The sequence below is a fragment of the Nycticebus coucang genome, chromosome 17 (genome assembly GCF_027406575.1).
Source record: "Nycticebus coucang isolate mNycCou1 chromosome 17, mNycCou1.pri, whole genome shotgun sequence".
NCBI lineage: Eukaryota > Metazoa > Chordata > Mammalia > Primates > Lorisidae > Nycticebus > Nycticebus coucang.
In genome coordinates this window covers 9759128-9777474 of record NC_069796.1, presented here as the reverse complement: position 1 = coordinate 9777474, position 18347 = coordinate 9759128, and the positions used below count along the sequence as shown (strand labels likewise).

The window sequence follows — 18347 nt, the reverse complement described above, 5'->3', positions numbered from 1 at the left end:
CAATGCATATAAAATACCCCAAAGCATGGAATACGTTAAGCTCCTAAGTATTAGTAATTATTTGTATTACCAGAGCACTGGTGAGTTCTGAAGTGCTCAGGCTTGAAAAATAGATGAAGGTAACTGAAATGAGGGGACTCGGGAGATGTTTATGGTCACCTACCCTTGTCAGCAGCTGCTGAACATGTGTTGCTCAATGAATAAAGTTCAGTGAGAGCCCAAACCACACTCTTTTCATCCTCTAAAAAGAGATCTCAATACACACATTCTAGAGATGTCTTCAAAACAGATTCAAATGAGCCACATAATTAAATATGCATTTCAGATCAACAAAGAATAAATGTTTAGTATGTCCCACGTGACATTTGGGACATATATATGGGTCACTACAAAAGTTCTGAGACAGGCTGTGTCATGGTCGGTCCATTATACCACTTCCAAGAAACACAATCAACAGCGTCCTCTCAGTGCCAAGTTTCAATGTGGTCAGCTTCCAGGTGTTGCTGGAAAGGCTTCACTGTTTCCATTTATACAAATTTTATGTTTCTTGAAAACTTTTGAACTATATATTGGTCATCAAAAATTCAAGTTAAACTGAGTATTCTGTATTTTTATTGCTAAATCTAACAACACTATGAACAATTCAAAGTCAAGAAAAATGTGCAAAAGTGTCAAATGTCCATAAAGCAAGAAAAAAAAAAGAAACAGAATCACGTGAACAAAGTACCTGAAGAGGCAGTGTGGTAAGTGGAAAGAACACAGATTTTAGTTAGAATCAGGAAAACCTGGGCTTCCATGCACCAACCTCTGAGGATTTATAACTGGCTGACTTTGCACAAATTGCTTATACTATACCTACACCCTACCTTAGTCTCACTGCTCTCACCTGTTCAATGGGGTTTAGTTTATCACCTTTCAGGACTAAAGGAAGGATTATGCTATTAAAGTATAAAGTCATACAGACCTGGCACTCCCCTGAGGCCATCCAGCAAGGAATGATAGCTCCCAGTTCTTCCTCATACCATTTAGCTCCCAAAACTCAAGTTTTCCATCACAATAGTCAAAACCAAAGAATTTACTTTATCCTACAGTTGTTACACCAAAAAAAGTACTGTCCAAACTGTGTCCACATACAAACTCACCGTCTCACTCTCATCAACTGCTTCCTTTAGCAATCAGACATCTAAATCTAGGTCTCCACCATCTCTCATCTATACAGACATTAGCCAACCCTGGTTGACCTAAACTCTTTTCAAATTCTGACTGCACTTGACAATATTTGAACACTAATTGAAGGTAACACTACACTGTGATTTCCTCACATGCTTTTTACAAACACTTTTAGAATAAGGATACATAATTATCATACAATTACAAATACAAAAATGTCTTCTAAGTTTTAGCAAAAGAAAATTTGAAAAATCATAATCACTGAGTTAGTCAATAAAAAATTCCCCGGAAGATCTGCAAATGCACAGTAGAAAATTATTTTCCAGGGTAATTCTTGGGTCTAGGTCTTCCTCCTATTTTAGAGTCATACCACATGGGGGATTATTTTCTATGTTCATTTCACAAATTGCTCAACTAACAATATGCTGTCCAACCTTCCATTTAGTATACCTTATCTTCTCTCTACACACTGTGATTTCTTTGAAGGAAAATTAACTAAATATTGCAGCCATTTAACTAGTGGGGAGTAAAGAATTAAAATTGTAGATACAAAGGTGCTGTAATTGTGTTTTCATCAGCTTATTAAATAAAACATGAACATGTATCAATCAACCACCATTTAATTTCATGGTCTATGATTCAAAACTTTTCGAAACCGTAACAGTACAAAGTTATCTGCATTTACTTAACAATTCTTTTCCAATTCTGTTTTAACTCATGTAACCACTTAGGTATTTTATGACAATAGTTATATGTCTTTATAGACTGGAGGAAGATATAATTAGATATCTTATTATGATTCAAACAAAATTTTAAAATTTATCTTTTTTTTTTTTTTTTTTGTAGAGACAGAGTCTTACTGTACCGCCCTTGGGTAGAGTGCCATGGCGTCACACGGCTCACAGCAACCTCTAACTCTTGGGCTTACGCAATTCTCTTGCCTCAGCCTCCCGAGCAGCTGGGACTACAGGCACCCACCACAATGCCCAGCTATTTTTTTGTTGCAGTTTGGCCGGGGCTGGGTTTGTACCCGCCACCCTTGGCATATAGAGCCGGTGCCCTACTCACTGAGCCACAGGTGCCGCCCAAAATTTACCTTTTCTTACAGGACATTATCAACTCAGTCCAAAGAGAAAATAGCTACATATAGAAAAACGCAGCAACATAAATTCTTGAAGTTAGGGAACTAAATATAAGAATCTTTTAAAAATCTATTCAAACATTTCTATTTCCAACAAACAAAAATCCACTGATGAAATAAACTACTGAGCTAAAGCTTGTTTTAAATTGTTGCTGCGGAAAATGCAAACAAATCTCTATAAATTCATTTAGAAAGTAAATTGCCTAATTGCACATTCATTTAGGAGTATTATACAAAGATTTCCCATTACAGAGTCACATTTTGACTTGGAATGTACATGTACATACTTTTCTCTTTTTCTCCTATTGAATGAGTGGCTTTTCATGATCTGATTCAATTTTTCACAGAATATTTTAGTTTATCAATATTCTTTTTCTAAGGAAGAGCAAAAATTATTGAATCAGCAGATTCTTCTCTCTAGCATTTTGCTTGATAGCAAAAATTGCTTTGGTTTTAAAAGGTCTGTTTCTGACCATTATTTTTCCCCATAGTGGAAAGAAGAGCCTGAGAGTGAGGGTCATCAACATCTTTTACTAAGACAAAAAGATCCAACTGCGGTTGCTAGGATACCAGCGGAAAAATTCATAGACTGCAGTCAGGAACTTTGTGTGTCTCCTCACACAAAGACAAACCAACTACAGCAGGAACCCTAAAGCAAACAAACAAACAAGACAGTGCCAAAGGCAGGGGCAATCCCTGCATTCAAAGAGCCGATTACTGTCCGTTGTAAGCATATTTAAGGAATAGAAATAAGTAGCCATCAGGGATAAGGGACGTTAAAGAAAAGAATAGGCCAAGGAATAACCCCAGTTTTCCATCCTAGCCTGCAGAGTCAGATTCATTAGCTCACTTATTCAAAGGGACTCTAATGACTCACTACCATGTGGCAGTTACAGTTCTAGACAATCGTAACGTTAATGAAACCAAGTTCTAGCCCTAATTGAGCTAACATTCGAGCAAAGAGCCCTAGTAAAAGCGCTATAAATATTTATATCTGTGTGTATGTGCAGCCGCGGGGCGTGTGTGTACAGTGTGAGTTTGTGCTAGAGGCCGCTGGAGACAGATCAGAGAAGGCCTTACATACTTAGCAGTTACTACATGCCATGAGTTGGGCTAAGCAATGAGAAGAGAGTTTAACAGGAGACATATGTTCTCTGCCACTCAAAGTCATTCCGGTAGGAAATCCAGGTAAACTGTCGGGGAAACGTTCTGGTGGCTCTTACCACCTATGTAACCTTAGCAAGTTGGAAACACCATCATCATGAATCGTGGCATTAACCTCAAGGGTGATTGTAAGCATTAGATGTTTATTACAAAAAGAGGGACCCTGCCTGGTAAACCATAGATTTTATTATTATAATTAAAGTGCCCATGTTGTAGAATATCAAGAAATGAGACTTGTGGGAATTAAAAATGGCAGAAAAGAAGAAAGGAGAGTAAAAGTCTTAAAATAAAAGGGGAGAAATGCGGTTCATATAAGAAAGACTGGCAAGACACTCTTTGAAGTATATTTATAAACTCACAAAGAAGATTAAAAAACGGACTCACAGCACACACCCAATTAAGTAGCAAGAATTAAATGATACATAATCAGCAGAGAAAGGACAGAACAATTTAAATACTACCATTTCACTCAATAATTGAATATTCTAGAGTGAATTATAAGATTTATAGAGAAAAAAGCCTGCAGGCCCATGGGTAGTTTCAGGGTCCCAGATATAACGCACCCCAACTCAATGAGTGTGAGTCTAGTAATCAAAGATGTATCTTCTCCATACCCATTCCTAAATGCAAATGTACTGATTAATCTGGTACTAAGTGAAGAAACAATGAAAGAAATCTGGGTGAGAGGTAATTTTCAATACCTTTCATATTTGCTTTATGACTAACCCCTGCCTAAGATGCTACTCCACCTGTGTGATCTCTATTTCACATAATGTGCCCAAGGACACATGGGTGGCACACAGCAGAGCCAACATACTGGCCTGCTTCTGCCTCACTCCAAATCCTGGAAGTCTTTTCATGATGTCCGGCCAGTCCTGAGTTTGGATTTGAAAAATACAAGATAAGATCAAGAAGAAAGATGATCCAAAATATACATAAGGAAAACTTAGACTAACAGGCACTTGTAGGAAAAGATAGAGACATTAAGACAGAGAAAACAAGTCAAAATTGATGTGTGGCCAGACGCACATCACAAAATTCCCAGAACAATATTGCATATATTTCATATTTCTGTGCACACTAGATATTTAATTATTCTGGAAGTCTAAACATTTCAACATCCAAGCACTATCTCCCAAGCTACTTCTCACACCCCAAAAGCAGCAAACACACATAAAAACACTTTGTTCAATCAGGTGTCCAAACCTAAAGTAACATGTTCCATTGTCGTAGAAATACAAAGAAAGAATTACTTGCCCATAAACTAGGGAAAGAATGTAAGTAGAAGATAATTACTTGCCCATAAACTAGTAGGAAAGAATGTACGTAGAAGATAAATGAATGTTGGAAGCAAAGAAAAATCCTTCCACTATTAGGTGAATAGTGCCTCCGACAATAGTAACGAAAGTGAGATATTGAGAAAAGTTAACAAACAAAAGCATAATTAAGTCCTTTGAAAGAAGTCTTTGGAAATACATCCCCCCCTTACCAAAAAAATGGTGTAACTCAATTCACTGGGCATTCACTCTGTGCCTGTGTACTCACACTAACAAAGAAGTATATCAAATCTTAAGTCCTATTACAATTGTGGCAATTTCCCCTTACTATGGAGGGCGGGGAAAATCTCTGGCCACAATAAATAAAAGCCATCACATGAAAAAAAGTAATAGCATGCACTATGACAGCAGCTCCTTTTGTCCATGCATGATTCCTTTATATTTCACCCTGTCAGATACTATCCTGATTCTACCAGGGAAAAATGCTTAGTCTCAGAAGGATTAAATAACTTGCCTAAAGTTATCTAACTCATACTGGCAGAGAGGGCTAGAACTCCCATCCATGTCTGTCTGATACCCATGAACACCAAAGTTCTTAAACCACCTTATACTTCTCCATTTTAAAGATTCAAACTTTTCCATGAGCATTCTGCCTTTTTTTAGAGTTCATAAATACAAAATGATTTGCTCATGCAATAGTTTGCAAGAAGTAACTAAAATGAACAATTAGGCTCAGCACCCATAGCTCAGAGGTTAGGGCTTCGGCCATATACACCAGAGCTGGTGGGTTCGAACCCGGCCCGAGCCTGCTAAAGATGACAACTACTACAACAACAAAAAAAAACAGCCAGGTGTTGTGGCAGGCGCCTGTAGTCCCAGCTACTTCAGAGGCTGAGGCAAGAAAATCGCTCAAGCCCAAGAATTTGAGGTTGCTGTGAGCTGTGACACCACAGTACTCTACCAAGGGTGACATAGTGAGACTCTGTCTCAAAAAAGTAAATAAATAAAAAATATCTGGGCGTGTATCTAACAAAGGATGTAAAAGATCTCTATATTCAAAAAAGTAAATAAATAAATACATAAACAATATCTGGGTGTGTATCTAACAAAGGATGTGAAAGATCTCTATAAAGAGAACTATGAAACTCTGAAAAAAAGATGTTAACAAATGAAAAAATATACCATGCTCATCGCTGGGAAGAATCAACATTGTTAAAATGTCTATACTTCCCCAAGCAATCTACAGATTTAATACAATCCCTATTAAAGTACCTCTGTCATACTTTAAAGATCTGGAAAAATTAGTACTTCGTTTTACATGGAAACAAAAAATCTCAAATAGCCAAGACATTACTCAGAAATAAAAACAAATAAGAAGGTATCACGCTACCAGACCCCAGACTATACTATAAATCGATAGTGATCAAAACAGCATGGTACTGGCACAAAAACAGAGAGGTAGATGTATGGAACAGAATAGAGAACCAAGAGATGAACCCAGACTCTTATCGTCATTTGATCTCTGATAAGCCCATCAAAAATACAAATTGGGGGTAAGATTACCTATTTAACAAATGGTGCTGGGTGAATTGGCTGGCGACTCGTAGAAGACTGAAACTGGACCCACACCTTTCTCCTCTAACAAAAATTGACTGTCACTGGTTAAAGGACTTATATGAAACTATAAAAATTCTTGGAGAGAGTACAGGGGAAACACTTGAAAAAATTGGCCTGAGAGAATACTTTATGAGGAGGACCCGCTAGGCAATTGAAGCAACATCGAAAATACATTACTGGGATCCGATCAAACTAAAAAGCTTCTGCACTGCCAAGAACACAGTAAGTAAAGCAAGTAGACAGCCCTCAGAACGGGAGAGGATTTTTGCAGGTTATATTTCCAACAAAGGTCTAATAACCAGAATCTACAGGTGCAGAGATGTTGGCGTAGATGTGGAGAAAAGGGAATATTTCTGCACTGCTGGTGGGAATGAAAGCTAGTACGTTCCTTTTGGAAAGAAGTCTGGAGAACACTCAGGAATCTAAATGTAGACCTGCCATTTGATCCTACAATTCCTCTACTAGGTGTATATCCAAAAGACCAAAAATCACTTGGCAACAAAGATATATGCACCAAACTGTTCATTGCAGCTCAATTCATAATTGCCAAGTCTTAGAAGAAGCCCAAATGCCCATCGACCTATGAATGGATTAATAAATTATGGTATGTGTATAACATGGAATACTATGCAACATTAAAAAAAGATGGAGACTTTACCTCTTTTACTTTTACATGGATAGAACTGAAAATATTCTTCTTAGTGAAGTATCTCAGGAATGGAAAAAAAAATATCCAATGTACTCAGTACTACTATAAAAACATTTTAAAATCACTCACACTTTCATATAAGAGATGAATCACAACTATAGCCCAGGATGAAAGAGGGAAGGGCAGAGGGGTGGGAAGGAAGAGGCATGGTTCGATAGAGGGAGGGTTAATGGAGCATATTGCAAGGGTACAAGTCAAATCTATCACGTATTGAACACAAATGTCTTAACACTGTGATTAAGTAAATGAGGTGAAAGCTATGTTGATTAGTAGGATGTAAGCACTCCAATTTGTGCAAATAACCAACGCACTGAATCCCACAAAGGCATAAATGTATTCATGATCTATGTATATATGACTTAATAAAAAAAAGAATAAAATGAACAATCAGTACTCTAAACATGTACAAGCTAAACCCTTTTCATATTTATTACTATTTCATACTGCACAATGACTGTCTTTCATGCACATAAAAATTTTTTTGTTTTTTTTGCCGGGTCTGGGTTTGCACCCGCCACCTTTGGCATATGGGGCCGGCGCCCTTACTCCTTTGAGCCATAGGCACCGCCCAGCATATAAAATTTTATAAAAGGAGAACAATATAATGACACATAAAAGGAATGTGTTACTTTTAAAAATCAGAGAACAATGTCTTCAAAATTTGAGAAGTGGGCTCCACCAGACACTCATTAAAAGACTCCGGGCCTTAAAGGAGCTTCATAACCTCTAGTTTATCTGAATGCAAATTTTACCTGGGTCATTATGGGAATGAGGCACCACAAAGACTTGAAGGGGTTCAGTGTCCCATTCTTTAGTTTCATACTCAATGTCAAAGCCTTGCTTCCAAACTCCACCATCTGGATTGTCAAAAGAAAGTAGACTATAAACATCCAACATCTAAAAATATAAAAGAAAAAAAAAATTAAACTTTAACCATTAATTTAAACTTAATCTTGGTTAACTATTTGCTCAAAGTTACTCACTGCTACACTTTGCATATGTTATAAAATAAAACTATTCTGTAGATATTAATTAAAACATTTAAGTCAGAAAATAATTAACCACCCTTGAAATGCTAGAAATGCTACTTGTGCTACAGAACTATCCTGAAAATCTCCCTCCCATCTCCTTCTAATAAAAAATCATTTCACTCAACTTCTCCTACTTTATTTCCAACGCAATAGAAATAAAACCAACAAAAAAATTTCTGATAAAATTTGATGATGATCAAATATTTCAGTATTTTCAAATATAGTACTGAAAACAACTTTTTATTTTATCAGGGTTGTCTTTATTTTATAATTAATCTCACATCTTTTCTTAAATCTACACCTGTATGAAAACGTATCTGTGGCTATTCTTCCACACAACATATTATTGAGAACAAAACTACAACAAGGTCGACTAGTGGCATAATCATTTAAAAATGGAGGAATTAAACTGAGATTTAGCTTTTAACTATCTAAATGTATTCTAGCTTGCCAATGCAGTATGCCTTCTAGCTAACAATCTATTCAAACCCAAAAGGGAAAAAAATAAATAAAACTTTACTTTTATTCTTCTCGTAGTCTCTATAACACTAAAAGTGACAAGGAACCTTTACTTTGTAAAATTTAAATTACATTAAAATTTATTAGGCTGTAAAAATTACATCCTAATTAATATATAAATGGGTAACAAAAAATTTTTAAATACCAAACAAATTATATAAAAGTCAATACAAAGCATTTTAAGGCAGTAACATAAATATCTCATTATGGAATTTATGACTGTAATAAGTAAAACAAAATCCTCCTAAGGATGAGCCAAGTAATCTCTGGAATCAGCGGGGCAGGAGGACGTCTTGCTATTCCTTCTGGTTCTTTCTTTGGCCCGCCAGCACTCCCAGGATCCCCCTGCCTCACTCCGCCTGCCTTCCATGGTTGCTCTGCAACTCTTTCTGTTCAGCCCAGATTTAGACCACAAAATAAAAATGTTTTTAGCTGTTCCCTTAGCATGGATGTCAAGGCCAGGTACCTAAAACGCACTCAGTAAAGACCCAAATAAAGCCAAGCCTCACAGAAACGGTTCTCCCTGCAAAGTACAGGATTCTGATCCCATCTGAATCAGGCCACACATGAGCTGACGAGGTTGCAGAGGAAGAGACCTGGCCTCTCCTCTGTTCCCCATCCAGCTCGGCCTGTGAGCCATGGCCTCAAAATCATATCATAGTCTCTCTTATCAGGAGTTAGTGGAAAATGCCTACTCTAAAGCAACATCAGAAACCAACTAATTTTGTCCAACTTTAAAATATTCACCCCTTAGGATCTTCCTACAAAGATCCAGTTTCTAGTCTAAGGCATAAAGTTGTACACAGACCTCACCTAAATTGCAGAGCCAATTTGAGGGGTTTTGCTCTGAGTTTAAGAAAGGCAAAAGCCTTTTCTGACCCTGGTTTTCGATTCCATTACCCTCTAGAACAGCAAACTGTCCAAAAGAAATATAGCACAATCTAAGTACGCAATTTTAATTTTTTTTTTTTTTTTTGGTAGAGACAGAGTCTCACTGTACCACCCTCAGGTAGAGTGCCATGACGTCACACGGCTCACAGCAACCTCCAACTCCTGGGCTTACGCGATTCTCTAGCCTCAGCAAAGCAGGTAAAATTAATTTTAATGATGTTTTATTTAACCAAATACATCTAAAATACTGTCTCAAAATGTAATCAATGTAAAAATGCATTCAGATGTTTCCCATACTAAGTCTGAAGAATCTGTGTATGTACATTACACTTAAAGCACACCTCAAACCAAGTTAGTCACACTTCAAGTGCTCAGTAGCTACGTGTGGGCAATAGCTAAAAATCTTTCCCTTCCCCCTTACAAAAGATTATTTACAAAAAAAAAAAAACAACTAACCCTACATTGTATGAAATCTTTAATGCATAACATATATAAAAGCAGAGCATTACTTGCTTCTCCAAAGGAAGGTAAGAAAATCTCTTAAGCAAAATTTAAAGCTCTAAAGGTTTTCAAATATTACAGAAAATAAGACCCAAAATGTATATAAACAGTGTATTCACAAAGGTATATAAACGGTGTATTCACAAAGGTATAAGAAAACAGAATTTTATCAATGAAAAGAATATTAATGTTCAACATGAGTAATTAAAACATTTTATAACGAGAAAATGTAATCTAAAGAGTTTAAGCAACTTACCAAGTTAGAACAGATATCAGATCAAATCCAAAAACAATCAAAAAAATCCCAGTAATTACTACTGAATATATACATTACCTGAACATCTGAATTCTGACTTCCACTTTGTAAAGCAAACTGACAGTCTGCAGGGTCAACTGAGAGGGATAACTGTGACAGCAGACGGGAGCCAGCACCTTGGCTGAAATTGCCTTGCGAACTTTTCGGACCATCCTCCACAGACTCACTCAAATTGATGACCGAGTCTCTAATATTTGAGATGATCTCATTATTCTCAGCTAGCAAACGCTCCAAATGGTCTATTTTTTCTTGCAACATTGAGAGCTGGCCCTACAAGAAAAAAGAAAAAACGCAGCCATATGAAACACTAATAGAGCTCTGCTGAGGCACACACATCTCTCTCTCTCTCTCCTTTTTTTTTAAATTATGTGACTACCTGAGAGGGTAACCACTCACCCTTCACTCTCCACTTTCAGAAGTGGGATCACAGAAAGCGTGAACAGCTGGCAGGGTTGAAACACCAATTTATAGCAGAAAATCTCCTCCATGGCTACAATCTTTGTTTAATCATATTTTAAAACTTGCACTAGAAGGACCAAAATATTTTGAGTCATATTTCCTATTTGCCCCAAACTTCAGTTCTAAAAGATCTTCGGGTCTCTGGAATCACTAAGTATAACAGCATATTATATTTAGGTATGAAATGTCAAATTTAAGAATAACTGAATGGAGTTACAAGGGTCAGAAAGTATGAATCTGAAAAAGATCATTCCATCTCAATCCATTAGCACTAGTAGGCAATCCTACATAAGGATCCTACCCTCTATGGGAAAAAATCAATCAGTCAATTGTTAATTAGCCAAAAGTACTAAATACCCCTCAAGTAACCACACCGTCAGCCTGCTTTTACTATACTTAGTGTTCTCCACTGATCTTCTCACTAAGAGGCTTAACCTTGTTCTATCGAACTCAGCTCTTTTGTTCACCCCTATATTCTGGGTTCCAAGTACACAGGAAATACTTCTTTTTTTTTTTTTTTTTTTTTTTTTTTTTTGTAGAGACAGAGTCTCACTTTATGGCCCTCGGTAGAGTGCCGTGGCCTCACACAGCTCACAGCAACCTCCAGTTCCTGGGCTTAGGCGATTCTCTTGCCTCAGCCTCCCGAGCAGCTGGGACTACAGGCGCCTGCCACAACGCCCGGCTATTTTTTTGGTTGCAGTTTGGCCGGGGCCTCATATTTCCAAAGCTCAGCAACAGCTCTTTAACGAACACGCACCATGCTACATGCTGGGAAGACACATGCAGAGACGCGGGTCCCTGTCTTTAAACACACAAGGTGAAGTTACACCTTACAACAGCCTATCCCTCACACCACAAAAAATCGACATGAAGGCTTAAAAAATAACTATATGGACAGTGAACAAACAACTCTGGACACCTATTATCTAGAAATAACAACATTGAGGCAGAAAGCAAAGGAAGGAAGAGAGAACGCACCTAAATGTCTAAAACTAGAAGATTGGTCAAATGATAGAGCTCTATCATGAAATGGTCTTCAGCCACCAGAAATTTAGAAATATAAAAATGTTTAAATAGAAATGTAAGAAAAGTTATTCCAGGAGATAAAGTAGAGAAAAGGCAGTTTAAAGATAGTACATACAATACATTGGGGGGGGGGAGGGGAATACATGGAAAGCCATCTAATGAAGTGGTTAAAAGCCAGGATGGATATTTACGTTCTCTTTTACCCTGTTATGAATACTCGCTGGTTTTGCGATAGAGCAGGAAATACTATGACCGTACTCACAATTTTTGCTCTGTTTAATGGGAAGGGGGAGGGGTAAAAGAGAAGAGACTGCAATCTACCAAAAGAAGACTGATCATTTAAGCAAAGAAGGCCAGGATGGACAGAAGTGTGAAGAGATAAGGCAAAAAAAAATTGGAGTAAGAAAAAACGGAACCAAAATTAACAGCAAATTATCTGTTGGTGGGGAAGGGAGAGTCACAATATAGGGACACGCACCCCAAGACCCTGATGGGGGAGAGCAGAGGCACACCCGATGGCCTCACCTCCACAGACCGCCAGGTGCTCTCAGCCCCTCTAGTCACAGGCCCGTGGACAGAAATAACCCCCTAGGCTTCAAAACTGTCGTCCTTTAAGGCAACTACCACCACTGGGGTGGGGAGGGCTAAAAACAAGGAAGAACCCTTCAGCCTGCTCATCAGCATATACAGAAACAGGAAGTGCAAGGTTTAGCACAGACCTCAGCCTGCCAGACAGGCTCCACTTACCCTAGTGAAAACCAAGAGTGGGGATACACATCAGCCTGCAACTGGAAACACCAAAGCAACAGCGGATGGAATATCAGGGCAATGCTCTGTCAGGGCTGGAACTGAGAAGCTGGTGGAACCATCAAGCAGATTCCAAATCAGCAAGGCTGCTGAGTGGCACCATGCTATACACATGGACGTTGGTAGTGAGTGGTTCTCCATGGAAAGACCAAAAGGGATCCTTGCACAGCCCAAAGTTCAACCTAAAGAACCTATAACTATTTGAAAGTCAGGTACACGACTGATTCAACTGCGTAGATTTTCCTAAACAGATATGCTACTAAAGGCTATGTGAAATAAGGGGGAAATTGTTCTTTGCTCATCCCAACACCATAGACTACGGCTTTTTAAAAATCACTTCAGACAGATTCTGTTGAAAAATTCCAATACTGAATGTACACGTCTATTTCAGTGATGCATGCAACTTCTGCCAGATAAGGTGACAGTCAATCAAGTTCTTATTCTAAGCACAATTAGAATGTGCAGACTCATCCTGCCCATAGTAAAGCCACATACTTCCATAAAATAAAACCACAATCTAGTCTAAAAGGCCATTGCCTCAGGGTTTTCAAAAAATGCTACATATTTTAGCTTATACTTCCAGTATTATAATATTATCGCCTTAATCCATGGGTGCCCACATTTTTCTGTACTTTGAGGAAAGGATCCCTTTGGAGTCAGGTACACAGCAAAGTTGCGTGTAGCCCAACGAGCATACACAGAGTATGAGAAGGCTCCTCCTGGGAACACTCTCACTATGGCCTTGGTCCTGTAACACATGGATGAGAACAGTATTCAAAACAAACATTACAGGAGACAGTTCACGAAAAAGGATCCCGCAGGCATTGAAGATGACTTTCATTCTCATCACAGCTTTAAAAATCCATTTAACGATCAGTACCTGGAATTCTGTACTGAATTATGTGCAGAGGAAAAATTACGGCCTGTGGACATGTCCACGTAATGGCCTAACGAAAATCATTTTTAAGACTGTACTATGCAGGGGAATAAAATCTCCCTCCAAACAGCTGATTCTTGACACATACCTCATAAGCAAAGTCCGTGCACATGACAGGGAAGAGCGCACTTGGCGTCTGCACTGAAGAAACAGAAATCATAGGTAACGCTTCAGGTACGCAGACAAGTCAAGGAATGCTAATAGTAATATTGAAAAAGAACCTTCTGTAGGGCAAGAGAGTCACTTGTGAGAAAATCACTTTATTCTTTCATTTGCTGATCAGTTCGCTGAGAGGTAGTAAAGGCAGTCACAATACTTTATTTCTTCCACATTTAGTAAAAGAGAAAAACTAAGCAAAAAAAAAAAAAATCACAAGTATCAGAGACTTCAGGGAGAAGAAATTTAGTCTACTACAGAATAGAACAGGATCAACACCCACTCAGCTCTATGAACAAAACCAATCAGTGTCAGCTATCGATAAATCTATAAACCTATTACATAATTGTTTGTCCCAAGTAGGACACGAGCTCCTGGGGACTGGACATACTGTTAGCACTCAAGCATGGCTGACTCCACACATCTCCTTTCCTGTCACAGTTGGGAAATATATATGCCTTCCCTTCTCCTCGCCTTAAGAGCCAGCCCTCTGTGGACCAACAATCCCATCTCTCTTAACGGCCCAAAGTTTTGTTCTTTGTTCTTTTGGTTAAGCCTCTCAACATTGCCCCATCAAGCTCCCTTTCTCCAAGCAACTCATTCCCAGTAGTACGATGTGTTCTATTCACTCAAACTACATGAAATTGCCATACTTACCAGTAAAAAATAGTCAAATATCACCAATTTCATGTTGTTCAACTAAGATCACATCCGATCTAAAATTTAGAAAGTTGAACAAACTCTTGTGCTTCTTTTAGCCCTATGCAATGACTGATTTGGGTTGTCAACGTGAGTGATTTAAAGGATACACAGATAACTGATAAAGCAATGATTATTCTCAATTCTTCAGTGGGCACTGAGCCCACCCCTTGTCTGCTGCAAGGGAAATCCAGGTGGTTTGGTGTTTAATTAGAATGAATGAACTGCCAGAGGAGTGTCTGTGAGGAAGGTTCCAGAGGAGAGTGGAGGCTGAGCCAGTGAAGTGAGTGAGGGAATATCTGCCCTCAGGATGGGCTGGCACCATCCAATTAAGTAAGGGATCTAATGGAGCAAAAAGGAAGAGGAAGGGGAAAATCTTCCCTGCTCTCCCCTGGAGCCTGGCCACTCATCAATTCCATCTCTGGCCTGCAGACTGTGGGACTCAAACCAGTGATCCCTGGCTCTCTGGCTTTTTGCCTTAAACTGAACATGACACCATCAGCTGCCCTAGTTTGAAAGCCTTTGGACTTAGACAGAGCCATACTACCAGCTTCTCTGGTCCTCCAGACATCTTATTGTGGGACTTCTCAGCCTCCAGAATCAAGTAAGCCAATTCCCCTGATAAATCCCTTCTCCTCCGTGTGTGGGTATATATATTCTGTCAGCTCTGTCCCTCTGGAGAACCCTGACTAAAGCACCTTAAATTCCCTCCCAGGGCTCCAATCCCTTTGTGGAAGTACAGGGATTATCTAGAGTCTCCACTTACTATCCTCCCTTCCTTACAAACCCCCATTATTCATCTGTCCATTCCAATTATCATCAGGCCACCACCCCACCAAATCTGCCCTTGTAAAATCTCCAAAGCCTCCCACATTTCAAGCCTGATGGAAAACACTTCCCTTACATGACTTAACATCTCGAGGAACATCTGGCACAGCAGAACCCTCCTTCATCCCAGAAACATCTTCCTTACTCCCAATGCAACATGCCCTTGGTTTTCCTCCTGCCAACTGTTCATCAGTCTCCTTTGCTATTCCTTCTCTCCAACCTCCTAATGTTAGAGAGCCTCAAGGTCAATTCCTGAGCCTATTAGCACTCAAGATTGTCTTACATTATCTCATCCACTCCATGATTTAAATTTGTATTTGTACTGTAGTCTCCCATATTTCTATCTCCCGCTGATACCTCTTCTCTGAAAAACAGACCCATATATTCACATGCCGACCTGACATCTCAACTTGGGTTTCAAATGCAAGTCCAAAAACACTCTTCCCAAAAAGCTGCCTATAGTCCTCAGGTCTCTGATAAGAAGCTTCAATCTTAAAATCAAAACGCCTCACACCACAGCCAGTAAGGCTCTGTTTCTTTCTCTCTCTCCTCTCCCTCAACTTACTTCCTCCCCTATATCATACCTTGGTTCCAAGCCAGCCTCTCCCCACCTCATCTCAAGTCCTTTGTACGTCTTCTTCTTTACATAATCACTCTCACCCCTAATGTCACCTCGCACAGCCTTCCCCAGTCATCCCATCTACAACAGTCCTCCTCAGGTTATTCTCTAGCTCAGCCTATTTTTTTCTTCCACAGTACCATGACAATTATCTATCTATTCAGGTATTATCTGTCCCTTTTCATCATCAGACAGCTCTCTCAACTGAGCAGGCACCACCGCTATTTTACTCATCATTGTACCCTGACACCTACTTACCCAGCACAATGCCTGGCACACAGTAGGACCTCAAATACACAGTAAGAAAAAAAGAGAAGAAAGCAGTGTGTAACATTTCTTACTATGACGGAAGTATTCAAGTTATTGGCATATAAAACCACACTACAAATAATACAAATAAAAACAAAACACTCAACAACTTCTTTAAGAAATAAAATCCAAAAGGAAAAGCTTCACTGTATCCCAAAAAGTAGATAAAAATAGAAAGAAAAATTCTAATTAATAGGATGGTCTTCATAGACTGTTGTGATGAAATGATGTAGAACAGGACCCATGCTTGGCTATGGGATGACCTCCCAAGTAGGATAAAACACATGGCTACCTTTCTGGGACAAAGGTTATGGATTCTCTACAGCTGCAGGCCCCAACCCCTGGGTCACAGAGCTTCACCTGTACACCTGCCACCCCGACTCCACCATCCCTGGAAAAACTATCTTCCATGAAACTTAGGAACTGGGCCGCACAGCAAAAGGTAAGCAGTAGGAAATGCAGGGAAGCAGCTTCATACATATTTACAGCCACTCCCCATCAATGCCAAAAAGGTTGGAGACAGCTACTCTACAATATAATCAAATGTTTTCAACTTTCACTATCATAGGTACACATGGCTCAAAAGGCTACTGACACGAGTGGGGAGTATTTTCACGTTAAAAGACCACATTAATTTAGCTATAATCAAGGCCACATTCAAGAAATTTCCATTAGGCATATTATTTTTTCTTTTCTTTTTTTTAATTGCTTAGGGTTCATTGACAGGACAAAGAATTAAGTTACACTGATTCATTTGTTAGGTAAGATTCCTCTTATAATTCTGTCCTGCCCCCAAGAGGTATGCCATATACCGTAACAGCCCATCCCCCTCCCTCTCCACCCTCTGCCCCATTCCCCTATCCCCCACCTTGAATTGATTTGAGTTTTTCTCTTATGAGGGTATGTATTAGATTGTCTACTGGCTTCATATTAGAATTGAGTACACTGGATTCCTGTTTCTTCATTCTTGTGATACTTTACCAAGAAGAGTGTGTTCCAACTCAATCCAGGTTAACACAAGTGATGTAAAGTCTCCACTTTGTTAATGGCTAATAGTATTCCATGGTATACGTATACCACAGCTTGTTAATCCATTCCTGGGTTGATGGGCATTTAAGTTGCTTCCACATTTTGGCTATTATAAATTAAGCTGTGGTAAACAGTCTAATGCAAATGTCCTTATGATAAAATGAAATGTTTTCTCCTGGGTAGATGCCCAGTAATGGAATTGTAAGATCAAATGGGAGGTCTAATTTGAATTCTTTGAGGAGCCTCCATACTTCTTTCCAAAAAGGTTGTATTAGTTTGCAGTCCCACCAGCAGAGTAAAAGTGTTCGCTTCTCTCCACATCCACACTAGCATCTGCAGCTTTGAGATTTTGTTTTTTTTCCACACATACATTTTCATTTATTTACAGTTTAAAAATATATGTATATACACACTCTATAAGTGAAGGTACACAAATCTCATATGTTAGAAATTTCTACAAATTATTGCTTTTTACTTGTCAAAAGAGATTGTTTAAAAATAATGACATTCACATACAGAGCTGAAACAAAGAAAATCAAACAATATGTAAATTTTCTCAAAATGCTCTGAAATCATTTACTTTCTTTGCTAGAAAATATATCTTCTTAAAAATTTCTGATTATAAGTTTATCCTGAAATGTTATTTTTTTTTCTAAGACCTGCCACATTAATGGATGTCTCTGAATGTGTATGTTTGTGGCGAGATTTCGTAATGTGGGCGATTCTCACAGGGGGTAGGTGATATCTCAGGGTGGTTTTGATTTGCATGTCTCTGACAATGAGGGACAATGAGCATTTCTTCAAATGTTTGTTAAGCCATTCCTCTGTCTTCATCAGAGAATGTTTTCATATCTCTTTCCCAGTGGTAGATGGCATTGTTTACTCTTTTTTTGTTGACTGAGTTCTCTGTAGATTCTAGTTATCAACCATTTGCCAGATTGATACCCTGCAAGTATATTTTCCTATTCTGAAGGTTGTCTATTTGCTTTACTTATTGTATCCTCAACTGGGCAGAAGCTTTTCAACTTAATTAAGTCCCATTTGTTAATTTTTGTTATTCTTGAAATGACCACAGGAGTCTTTCTCATAAATCTTTCCCCAGTCCAACATCGTCAAGAGTTTTCAGCACATTTTCTTCTAAG

General features: G+C 38.6%; 1 protein-coding gene across 1 annotated transcript in view; it reads right to left on the bottom strand.

The window, feature by feature from the left end:
* Nucleotides 1-18347, bottom strand: part of MAN2A1 (mannosidase alpha class 2A member 1) — a 214105-nt gene that overhangs the window by 172863 nt on the left and 22895 nt on the right. The window contains exons 2-3 of the mRNA XM_053565980.1: nt 10355-10606; nt 7831-7975 (exon numbers count right to left, since the gene is read on the bottom strand). Of these exons, the coding sequence (XP_053421955.1) occupies nt 7831-7975; nt 10355-10606 (397 nt within the window). The remainder of the gene's footprint in view (nt 1-7830; nt 7976-10354; nt 10607-18347) is intronic.